The 13,029-nt window shown below is 35.5% G+C and overlaps 1 protein-coding gene across 4 annotated transcripts in view; it reads left to right on the top strand.

Annotated features, from left to right (window-relative positions):
* The first annotated feature begins 5,884 nt into the window (after positions 1 to 5,884).
* LOC107455443 (Na(+)/citrate cotransporter) overlaps positions 5,885 to 13,029 on the top strand; it is a 29,962-nt gene continuing 22,817 nt past the window's right edge. The window contains exon 1 of one of the 4 annotated variants that reach the window (XM_087157922.1): positions 5,885 to 6,079. Coding sequence is in view for 2 of the 4 variants with exons in the window: in XM_087157920.1 (XP_087014046.1) it covers positions 12,082 to 12,327 (246 nt within the window). In the remaining 2 variants the exon portion in view is untranslated. Of the gene's footprint in view, positions 6,080 to 12,068; positions 12,328 to 13,029 lie in introns of those variants that run through there. The other 3 variants (XM_087157921.1, XM_087157920.1, XM_087157919.1) reach the window with 3 other exon arrangements.

The following is a 13,029-nucleotide window of genomic DNA, read 5'->3' as shown; positions in this document are numbered from 1 at the left end:
CACTAGAGCTGCACAATGGGCTGTTGGCGACGGTCTGGGAAACATCCCTGAGGATGATCCGAAGACATGCCATCACAGTTTTGATCCTCTGCAGAGTGGACCGTTTTGGTAGCCCGATGACCTGCGCGCGAAGTCGAGCACTTTACGATAGCACAGTTTAACGAGGACCAATACCGTACAACCTCGGTCCCTACGCAGACTGATCCAAGTGGTCACCCACCCGCACAACTGTCCGTAGCCAGTGATGCTTGACTTCGGTGATCTGCTGGGATCCGTGTCTTAACGATCAGTCCACTGCGGGACTCACTGAAATTTGCAGAAGTTTTCTCGTTGGGAGCTACATAAGTCTCATTATTTTTTTACTTTCCAACTCGACCTCGCTTCAGGATAGGAAGGTGCAAGAATATGTGAAAGCTTCTGGAAGCTGCAAAAGCCTCCCTAAATGTTTGACTATGGTTTCGCTTTTCAACTTAAAGCAATTCTAATAGGGTAAATACACCGAAGATTTATTACTATTATTAGTGAATATAACCTTTTTCTCGTTTTCTTGATGGCACAGGAAAACTACTCAATAATTACCAAGGGGTAAGTAACAAAAATATATTTAAATAGTTAACATGATAAATACGGTACAGTGGTAGACAATTACTACTCCTACATTACAATGTAGATGCTCTTGCTTTTTACAAAATCTTTTTTTGCAGTTACGGTTACAATCTAATGATAAACTCCGCCATCTATCGGTGGTTCAATAACATGTATTTCTACATATGGTAAACAAACCAGATATAGAATGGAAATATAGAATAGCTAAAAGAAGAAGAAGATAATTGATAACTAAAAAGTAAACTAACTTAAAAAATTGCAAAAAGCTGATATATAAAATCCTAAAAAAGGCTAATAGTAAGATATGAATTTGAAACTTGGATTTTATTCAACGAGGATGAAGATATATTGAGAAATTTCGAACGTGGAATAATTAGGAGAATTTATGGAGACATGGGGGGGGGGGGAAAGGTATAGCCATGGAATAAAAAAAAATAATCAAAGCAAAAACATCATAAATTTATCAAAACTAAAAAGATACAGTGTATAGGAAAGAATGAAGGAACAGATATGCCTGAAAAAATCGTGAAAAGAAAATTATGAAATTATAGGGGAAAAGAAGACCAAAGCTGAGATGACTGGATAAGGCTGAGGAAGAATCGAAGACAAGGGAAAATAAAAACTGGAAAACGAAGTCTGGAGAACGAGTGAAGTGGAACTCTATTGTGGAAAAAGCCTAAGTCCACCAAAAGCTGTATAGCTGGTAAAGGAGATCAAACTTTCAGTCCAGAATTTACTCCAGGATATGAATTTCTTCAGTGCAAGAGAAAGTGAAAATCGCGGCGAGCAAGATCATGACTATAGGTTGAATAATAAAACCTTTAGTGAGACTTCAGCAATTCACAGAGACCTTCACCTGTTTTCGCACACAATGAAATTCCTGTACCTACACACGAAGGCGTACAGATAGCTGAGACACGCTGGCTCCAAGCAGCAGATTCTTATGAATCCCTTCGGCAGGTGATCAAAATCGTGATGACATGTCTTCGGATCATCCTCCGGGACGTTTCCCAGACAGTCGCCAATAGCCCATTGTACAGCACTAGTGCTACGTAAAGTAGATTCGACGTAAGATTCTTATAATGCTGTACCACTAAAACTTATTTCCCGCATAATGATTAATCTTTCAGTTCCGGTGGTTATGTTGAGAAGAAGCTATAGAATAAATGAGTGCGGGTAATTAGGCGTTGATCTCCTTTTATGGGCCTTTTGAAATGATAATTTTGAGGACAATACTTCGTTTTTTCTTCCGGAAAATGTAAGTGATGCTAATAGGATTTTTTTTATGACCAATTGTTTCACTTATTTTCAACTTCGATGTATCCCTAAAGATAAAAGAGATACTTACTTAAGGTATGGAAAATACATTTTTTCATTCTTATACTTTAATATTCATGCTTAATCGAAGAAGGGATAGTTTTATTCAAAATCGTTCAACTCAATATTAAAGCAAATATATTTTCAGTTACATTAATAATTAAAAACACAAATTATGCAAGGCAATTTGAAACTTATTTTAAATATTACTTTTGTTATCATAATTGTTAATTTTTTTTATTTCATAAATTTTTAATTAAATTTTGTAGAAAACTGTTTTAAATGGAGGGGGTATTTCTTAGCACGACAATTTTATTAATCCAAACTGCGTTATTATTGATTAAAACTTGCTTGCATTGCGTAATATATTCTATATACTAAAGTTCTACTCTAATTGATTTTGGATTGATAGAGCAGTTAGGAAACCTGTCAAAAATAGTTCCCTTGATGTAATTTTAACTTTTGGGTATTTCGCCATATGTCTGAAATGATTTAAGCATATCAAAGCAGTTTTGACACTTAATTATAAAACTTGTTTAGCATCTTGCGATATAATAGACAACAATTACTATGATCATTTAAGAATTATGTTTCACGATTTTTCTCTGTTTGTCTATGTAAAAATATAAATTATCTGATGAAATTTTAATTGCAATGAAATATTACGAGAAAGATAAGTTTGATTCGAGTAACCTTTTAGTGAATATTTTGTCAAATAAACATTTTATTATGTGGGTCTATAATAGATTTTGTTTCATTACCAAAATGCGTATAAACCCATTTTAAAAGAATATTATAATGTGTAAAAATTATAGTGTGTATTACCATTTGGATCAACATGGCCCAAACTTTACTTTGTGTTCATCAAAAAATTAGTTTGTTTGAAATGTTAATTATTATTTTACTTCTTTTCTTAAAAACAAAAATAGTCTAATTTATATATTTATTTTTGGCCCTCACAAAATGTCCCTCAATGTATTAATATAATTTCTTTAATGAACCCTTTTTTTGAACAACAATTGTAAATTATCCACAACTAAAATTAATTGATAATAATTTTTATAATAATTATTATCCTTCGTTTAAATATGACACAACATCTCACTCTGGAAATATAGAACTATAAGCGTGCAGCAAAGAGCTTCTCCGATGCTTCTTAATTTCCCTAACACGAGCCGTGAAGCATGAAGTTAGCGGGTTCGAATCCCTCCGTAACCCTGGACTCATTTTCATGATGCATTCTTCTCATTTGTGCTATTAGCTCTGCAACTAGTATTTCGTTTAGTTATTTATTGTTACACATACATGTCCCGCAGCGGACTGATCGTTAAGTCACGGTTCCCAGCAGATCACCGAAGTCAAGCATCACTGGATGCTGTCAATGTGCGGGTCGGTGACCACTTGGATCAGTCTGCTTAGGGACTGAGGGAGTGCGGTATTTGTCCTGGTTAAACTGTTCTACCGTAAAGTGCTCGACTTCGCATGCAGGTCGCCGGGCTACCGAAGCGGGGGTGCCACAGCCTCTGCAGAGGATGACAAATTGTGATGGCATGTTTTCGGATCATCCTCAGGTTTGTTTCCCAGACCGTCGCCAATGGCCCATTGTGCAGCTCTAGTGCGACGTAAATGAACTATACCAACAATAACTCAACTTGACTAGAGTTTATAAATCAAAGTTGTCCCGCAGTGAACTGATCGTTAAGACATGGTTCCCAGCAGATCACCGAAGTCAAGCATTACTGGCTGCGGTCAGTGTGCGGGTGGGTGACCACTTGGATCAGTCTGCGTAGGGACCGAGGGTGTGCGGTATTGGTCCTGGTTAAACTGTTCTACCGTAAAGTGCTCGACTTCGCATGCAGGTCGCCGGGCTACCGAAGCGGGGGTGCCACAGCGTCTGCAGAGGATGACAAATTGTGATGGCATGTTTTCGGATCATCCTCAGGTTTGTTTCCCAGACCGTCGCCAATGGCCCATTGTGCAGCTCTAGTGCGACGTAAATGAACTATACCAACAATAACTCAACTTGACTAGAGTTTATAAATCAAAGTTGTCCCGCAGTGAACTGATCGTTAAGACATGGTTCCCAGCAGATCACCGAAGTCAAGCATTACTGGCTGCGGTCAGTGTGCGGGTGGGTGACCACTTGGATCAGTCTGCGTAGGGACCGAGGGTGTGCGGTATTGGTCCTGGTTAAACTGTTCTACCGTAAAGTGCTCGACTTCGCATGCAGGTCGCCGGGCTACCGAAGCGGGGGTGCCACAGCCTCTGCAGAGGATGACAAATTGTGATGGCATGTCTTCGGATCATCCTCAGGTTTGTTTCCCAGACCGTCGCCAATGGCCCATTGTGCAGCTCTAGTGCGACGTAAATGAACTATACCAACAATAACTCAACTTGACTAGAGTTTATAAATCAAAGTTGTCCCGCAGTGAACTGATCGTTAAGACATGGTTCCCAGCAGATCACCGAAGTCAAGCATTACTGGCTGCGGTCAGTGTGCGGATGGGTGACCACTTGGATCAGTCTGCGTAGGGACCGAGGGTGTGCGGTATTGGTCCTGGTTAAACTGTTCTACCGTAAAGTGCTCGACTTCGCATGCAGGTCGCCGGGCTACCGAAGCGGGGGTGCCACAGCCTCTGCAGAGGATGACAAATTGTGATGGCATGTCTTCGGATCATCCTCAGGTTTGTTTCCCAGACCGTCGCCAATGGCCCATTGTGCAGCTCTAGTGCGACGTAAATGAACTATACCAACAATAACTCAACTTGACTAGAGTTTATAAATCAAAGTTGTCCCGCAATGAACTGATCGTTAAGACATGGTTCCCAGCAGATCACCGAAGTCAAGCATTACTGGCTGCGGTCAGTGTGCGGGTGGGTGACCACTTAGATCAGTCTGCGTAGGGACCGAGGGTGTGCGGTATTGGTCCTCGTTAAACTGTTCTACCGTAAAGTGCTCGACTTCGCATGCAGGTCGCCGGGCTACCGAAGCGGGGGTGTCATCCCCTCTGCATAGGATCAAAATTGTGATGGCTTGTCTTTGGATCATCCTTAGGGATGTTTCCCTCACCGTCGCCAATGGCCCATTGTGCAACTCTAGTGCGACGTAAATTAACTACTACTACTATAAACCAAAGTTAAAAAATATCAATTGCAGTAAAAGTAGTAGCTTATTTACGTCGCACTAGAACTGCAGAATGGGCTAGTGGCGACGGTCTCGGTAACAGGACCTGGGAATGATCTGAGATGCACAATTTTTATCGGCCGCAAAGGAGATCATATTCGTAAGGCCACTACCCCAATTTAGACGCAGATCGAATGTGGAAGGAAATTTCCTCCAGATTCTTGTACCCATGGTACTGTGCAGAGACCGGCCACTGCACTTTCGATTCCACAGATTTTTACGAGCATGTATATAGCATGTGCTTGGTGGAGCTTAGTGAACTCGAGGATTGAACCCCAGTTCTTCCGGACCGATGTACGATTCTCTAATCACTGGGCTACCACGGCTCTTCATATGCTGTTGTTGTTGTTACTTTACGTCGCACTAGAGCTGCACAATGGGCTATTGGCGACGGTCTGGGAAGCATCCCGGAGGATGATCCGAAGACATGTCCTCACAATTTTGCTCCTCTGCGGAAGGGATGGCACCCCCGCTTCGGTACCCCGACGACCTGCGCGCGAAGTCGAGCACTTTACTGTAGCACTGTTTAACGAGGACCAATACCGCGCACCCTCGGTCCCTAAGCAGACTGATCCAAGTGGTCACCCACCCTCACACTGACCGTAGCCAGTGATGCTTGACTTCGGTGATCTGCTGGGAACCGTGTCTTAACGATCAGTCCACTGCGGGACGCTCTTCATATGCATGTGAATAAATGAATAAAAACTGAACTTCAGTTTCGACTTTCATCGCAATATGCTTTCTTTTATTTTTTGGTTAAAGAGTGACCAAGAAATGTTCTACGTCGAAGATTCATTTTTAATGTGTGATTTTATTTTAAGTCAAAAAGTGCCAGAAATGTTTTATAATTTTATTTTGAAAAGTTTCGCTTGCATTTTTCATTTCTCTCGGATTATTTGTGGTCTTATACTCTGCAGATATAAGCAGATACACGTACAAGATCGACATTTAATCTATATATGCTTATTTTTAGGTAAGTTCTTAGTGCTTAGTATTCTTAGAAAAAAAGTAAATTTTTACACATCAATGCTTGATAAATGCTGAATGTATGCCTTAAATCGGGATTTAAAATTTTATTTAGGGTTATAATCTGACAAAAATCATTTCAAATGAAATTGAATTTTATAGGTAATAAATTATCTTATTGATTAGTGATTCAAATTTAAATAACAAAAGCTCTATGATATCTAATAAAGAAAATATTTAGTTTTACGTTAAAATAAAGATCAAAAGATATTAAACAACTTTATTTATAATTTTCAATATTTATCAGGACAGCGTAAAAATGTTTTTCTTAATAGATCATTAATTATTTATGCAATTTTTATTAGGAAATTTTTTAAAAAAAAAATGGACTTATTTCTATTGCAAGACTATGTTGTTTCGATGTTCAGTTAATTGTTCAGTTTTGAAACTTTATTATTCAATTAAGCATCAAATATAAATTAGATTTCTTGAACACATAATAATGTTGTAACGATTATTATGTCTTCAAGAAATCTTGTAACGATAATATTGTAAATGTTGTAATGATAATGTTGTAACGATATGTTGTAACGATAATATTTATTTATATGTTTTTGAAATAAATAAATTATATGCTATTTTGAGATAATTTATACAAAGTGTAATAAATGTATGCATAATTAAAAAGAAGTCAAATTTTATTTGATAAGTATTATACCAAAATGCTTGAGAAAATTCTGTAAAAATGCTGAAACTATATTTTAAAATTTGTACCACTACTCACAATTGTGTACTAATTTCTATTTCCTAAAAATTATTAGAGTGAAGAAGTATTGAGATTTTCCGATAAAAAGATTCTTTAGATGATGAAAAATTTCATTCCTATTTCTAACTACAAACTTTAAGTTTTTGTTGGGGAATAAAATAAGGCTAATATTTCGCTAAGTATTCAAACTTGGAATGTTAATTTCAACATATTTCTCATAGAAAGTCTGTTGAATTTCGTTCATTAAAATTGATAAACATTAATTTTATAAATTTCTGAATTATAATGTAATCACATTAGAGAAATTTTTTTTTCTATGCATATGTACAAATTCTTAGTCCATCATGTCTATTATTATAAGGTTACTTATCCTTGTCTTTGGATTCATTTTTTCTGTAAAGAATTCTTTCCAGTTAGGGAATGATTTGAAATTAGTTTTGAAACTAGAAATAAGAAAACGATTCCAAAAATGCTAATCAAAAATCGTTTGCTCCAAAAATTGTATTTTCTTTAATTTTAAAATATATATATATTTTTATGAAATAAGACATATCAGAACTTTTGTTATTCGGCAGTTAATTTTTTGATGGATATATAATAACAATTGTGTCTAAAATGTGTCATGATTTATTTAAAAAGCATTTGTGACATTAAGAGGTTAGTCAACTTTTGCAGCAGACAAAATAAGCATATTATTTTAAAAATTAGTTTTTCGTAAGAGGTGCAAAACAAAATGGCGATCTTTGATCAATTTTTCGATTTGTGATTGGCCGGAACAGCAGTAGTACCACGCACTTATAAACAAGGATAAAGAGAAATATTTTGACTATATACGACAATTTTAGAAATATTTTGACACGATTTTTGCCTTAAATAGAGTGAATTTTAAAAAAAATAAAATGCAAATTTCGCATCTAACTCGGCAGAGTATATTTTAATGTAAAAGCACTAAGTTCTCAAATGAAATAATCTTACGCACTTTTTGTGAAGGACGCATTTTAAATAGGCTGCGCAAGTTTCAATTCATTGAAATTCATCGATGAAGTTTTAAGTTATTATTCCGTTTGACTTGAAAAATGTAGCGTCAAGAAAAACTTCTCCGAAAGGTTAAGCAATTGAACGAAAATTCAAAATTAGACTTACGAGATATTTTTTCCCGAACGGAAATATTTGAGTTTAACCTTTTGAGAACCAGTATCTAATATATTGGAGATTATTTTGTCCAATATACTAACCAATATCTAATATATTGGACATTATTTTGTCCAATATATTACCCAATATTTAATACATTGGACATTATCAGAATGAAATAATCTTACGTACTTTTTGTAAAGGACGCATTTTAAATATGCTGCACAACTTTCCATTCATTGAAATTCAACGATGAAGTTTTAAGTTATTATTCCGTTTGACTTGAAAAATGTACAGTCAGGAAAAACTTCTCAGAAAGGTCAAGCAATTGACTTACAAATTACACTTACGAGATATTTTTTCCGAACAGAGATATTTGAGTTTAATTTTTGAATAACAATATCTAATATATTGGACATTATTTTAATCACCCAAGAAACATTTTATGATTTGTTTTTCAGTTTATGTAATTTCAAAGAGCTATTCTCTAAATAAAAATTTTAATTGGTTTTATTGATGCCCCAATGCTTAGAAGTACAACGAAAAATTATATAAATTTTCTAAACTAAAATGTAAAATAATACACTGTAAAAATATCCCTCATACATGCAAAATGAACCAAAAATTAAAATTTTATCATTTTTAATGCAACAATTAAAAAGTATTAAAAATCTACCATTACTTGGAAGGTTTTAAAAAAATCGTATTATAAGTTTACTTCTAAGTCATATATTTCCTAAAGGGCTGCGATAACCCTGTGGTCAGAGAATCGGACTCTGAGGGGCCGTGATTTGACTCCGCTAAGATCTACTGAGTCCATGCGATAAACGTGCTCGTAAAATCTGTGGAATTGAAAGTCCTTTAGTCAGTCGCTGAGATGAACCGCATAGGTATAGGGATCTGGTTAAAATTTCCTTCCCCTTCCGATCTATGTCTGCTGTTGTTTCTAAAGCTACTTGCCACACGGGCAAGCCTGCTTGGTGAAACAGAGAAAATTTAAGGTTGCGTGTGCGTTTATTGTTTTTCAGTGGCGCCATCTATGGCCCAGAATTTGACTTCTGCCGCACACACGTCACACCCGTTTATAGAGCGATCGCATTCATTCATCTATTCATTCATCTATTCCTTCATCTACAGATCGTAATTTTGACCTGAATCAGAGAAAGATCGATCTCCAATCCAGTACCCCCAGAGGTTTTGATTTGTTAAGGGAACATGGAGGACTTTTGCGACTCGACAGATTTAATGTGCATCAGTCACTTTACTACTTCGGCCGATTCTGGGATTCGATTCGGTTAGATTTTGGGATTATTCCTATGTGTTTTAATCTTTTTAATTTAGTACTTTTACTTTTCTGTAGTTTGGTAGTGTTTAGTCACGTGCAAACGGGTGAAACCCTTATCCGCAAACTCCTTCGGGGGTAGGTCGGTTACTATTGGTCTTACTACTTCGGTCGGCCGGGTTCGAACCTACGAACTCTCGGACATGGACCCAGCGCCCTACCGACCAGGCTATCCCGGCCCCAGATCTATGTCTAAATTGAGGAAGCGATCTCACAAAATTGTGATGGCATGTTTACGGATCATCCTCAGGCCTGTTGTCTGGGCTGCCGAAAATAGCCCATTGTGCAGCTCTAGAGTGATGTAAATAAAGTACCAACCCAAATATTTCTGAATAAAAATCTCAGGATTTTCAGGCATAAAGTAGCCGCAGAGCTGCAAAAAAAGAGAGACTTTTCGTTTTCTTCAAAATTTGGGAGAGGCTTAATCTTTTAAAGGTTTATAATGGCGTCTGAACCTCTCAAAATGAAGAAATTTCTCTTAAATGTATTGTTAAAACTGGAACTTCGAATATCTTGTATTGGATTAATAATAGTAATATTTATCTTAAAATAGTAGCAACCGCAAATATTAAGATGAAACAAGAGTTTTAAGTTCCGTGTGATATTACTTGATTTTAAGAAATTAAAATTTATAAAGCCACACACACAAAAAAGAGCAGCGCGAAAACTTTCTGATGATTAAAAATAATTTAAGCTGATGATTCGTGCAAACAATTGTGTTCTACCTAATTTGAAGTGGAAAATTTATTCGTTTGTCTTTTACACCAGACAGATTATTCTCAATTAAAGATACTCGAGTAAGTTCTTTTCATAAAATATAGTTTAAAATGTGAAAAAAAAAATATATATATGATTACGAAATAATAAGTTTGTATACAGCTTGATTCAATTCGTTTACAAATCTTGATTTTAAGCAACATTAATGTTTATTATTTTAATTTTCAAAAATATTACGAAATTTTATGCAATTTAATAATTTTTAAAAAAACTTCATGCCTCGAAATAAAAGGAAAGGTTTCAAGTAAATCACTCCATTCCCTATTATTTCCTTATTCAGTTTTTATTACTATTGTACTGAGCGCACAGGGGTTCGTGCGAACAATATTGCAGTCACAGGCATCTGAGCATCTGAGTCCATTTAAGGCCCTTTTTCCAATCATATTTAACTTGAACTTTGTGGTGTTTCGATGAGGTGATGGAATGCAACTGAAGTAAAGAGCCGTGATGGCTCAGGGGATAGAGCGTTCGCCCTCCAATGAGGTAAACCGGGTTCGAATCCCGGTGATGGCTGATCGATACGAATCCGCATCCGGCTTGCACCGACCACAGTGCTGACGTGAAATATCCTCAGTGGTAGACGGATCATGGGTTAGAGTCCCCTTGCCGTCAGGCTAGCCGGGGGAGGTTTTCGTGGTCTTCCTCTCCATGTAACGCAGATGCGTGTTATTTCCATCAAAAAGTCCTTCATGAAGGCAAATTTCTCCCAATGTTCGATCCTGAAATTGCCTTGTCTTCTGAAATTGGATTCAAAATTACAAGGCTACGGAGTTGAACATTCGTAGTCTTAAGCCCAAAAATTGAGTCGTCTGTTTAACGACGTTTGTAAAAAAAATTAAGCAAAAGAGTTGGGTTCTGACTGTGTAGTTATATGTAGTAGTGTGATAAGACCATGATGTTATATGAGTTGCATGCGGTAGTGTGATAAGACCATGATGTTATATGAGTTGCATGTAGTAGTGTGATAAGACCAAAATATGAATTATAACTTAAGCCAAGCTGGAATGGTGAAAATGAGGTTACGTATCTGCTGTTGATGTCGGGAATATGATGCATCAGTGCAATAGGTATGCTGCTATTGGTCTGATGTGCTTGTCTTCAGTTAAATTTTCACATGGGAATATTTCATTGAAGTTCGCTGAAGAGCAAAAGGTGGCTTTTTCATAGAATTTGATACTTAATTTCGCTATATTTTTGTCTATTGCATCGATTTTTAGGTCATGATGTACTGTGTCGTTTCTTACGAACCATTTGATTCTGGTGATTTGGCTGGTTAGGTGAGATGAAACGAGTTGTGTTAAAGTTCAATGAACAAATCACATAAATACATAACTTTGCTTCCATTTTGAAAACTAAAGGTATCAACAGCAGATGTTGACTGAAATGCAGCTCCTGATCATTCAGAATGTAGAAATAAACGAATGTTAGTGGTCACCTTAGTGAGGTGACCACGAATCTACCTCCTACTCGATACTGCTTTCGTACAAAATCAAGAATGATCGAAATATTTTAAATAAGTATACATATATCTATATATAATACATAAATAGAACACTTGCTTAATTTTTTGACGCAGTACGGCTTGTTTTGCTTTCTCGTAAATAATTTAAATATTTAATGAAGCATCATTTCTTTACCATAAGAATAATGCCTTTATTTTACATACGTTTTCCCAACCACTTTATCCTACACAATAAGCAATAAATATAATTTAACCTTGCTAAATAAGATATCACATTATGTCTTGTTAAAACTACATATTGTTTTTATTCGTAGTATCTTATCATATAATGAAATTATTTTTGCGCAATAATTCGATTAAGCTAATTGTTGTTACATATATTTGAAACCATTGCTGGCAGTAAAGATGGTCATTTTTATTAGCGTGACATTTTTTCTCCATATTTTGGACAAACTGTGAAATGTTTATGGGAAATTTCTTTTTAAACTTGTTCGTTCCTTAGCAACCGTGGGGAAAAATATAATATCAATGGGGAAAAATAAACTGGTCTTATTAAAATCATCTCTGTTGCCTAACAACAGAGGGAAATTTATAAAATTTCTCTTGGGAGGGGGATTATTAGACGAAATTTTTTATACACACCGCAGAGTTTATTTTCAACTGTTTGAAATGTTAAACTGGTTCCGAAAACGATTACATAAAAAATTGTGTATTTATATTTTCTGCTTATTATTACCTTTCATCTTATTGCCTTTAGCATTATCTCCGCAAAAAGTAAGTTTATTGTTTTGTCATAAAAATTGTTTTATTTTTTATCCATAATTAAAAAAAAATATAGCACAACTATTGACAATGAAAAAGGATCAATACTATCTGATTATCGATACTTGATTTTGATACTATCGATGATTGGTATCGATTCTTAATTTTGATACTATCGATGATTGGTATCGATACTTATCGATATAAATTTAAATTTATACTTATCAATAAGATCCTTACAATGCTTATCAATATAACTGTAGTATCATCATTTATCAATATAACTTTTGTTTTGGTTATAATATAATTGTATTAAATATATTTCTTATCTTAAGAACTAATAAATAATTTTCATTATTATTTATTACTTCTGCTCATACCAATTTATGGGGCAAATAAAAGACTTAGTCCTCAAGACAAATTAAGATTTCGAATACTAGTCTCGACTATATGAACCTAGGAGACTCGGATAAATTTGAACGATGTCTGGAGACAGCGATTATTCATTTTTTTTCTTGCTTAGCTTTTTTTTTTGTTTTAAAGTTTTTACTTAAATAATTCCCATGGCTAAATACTTGAATTCTGGCTTATTTGAACCATAATAAGATAAATTCAACTTTTCCTGGAGATGCTTCTTTTAAATTGTTAGTTTTGCCAAACGAAATTATATACATTATTACCAAAACATACCAATGGGTAAAAACTTAAGTGAAA

Source organism: Parasteatoda tepidariorum, chromosome 2 (assembly GCF_982258835.1).
Source record: "Parasteatoda tepidariorum strain Cologne lab strain chromosome 2, Ptep-v5.0, whole genome shotgun sequence".
Classification (NCBI taxonomy): domain Eukaryota; kingdom Metazoa; phylum Arthropoda; class Arachnida; order Araneae; family Theridiidae; genus Parasteatoda; species Parasteatoda tepidariorum.
This window is presented reverse-complemented; position numbering and strand designations above follow the sequence as displayed.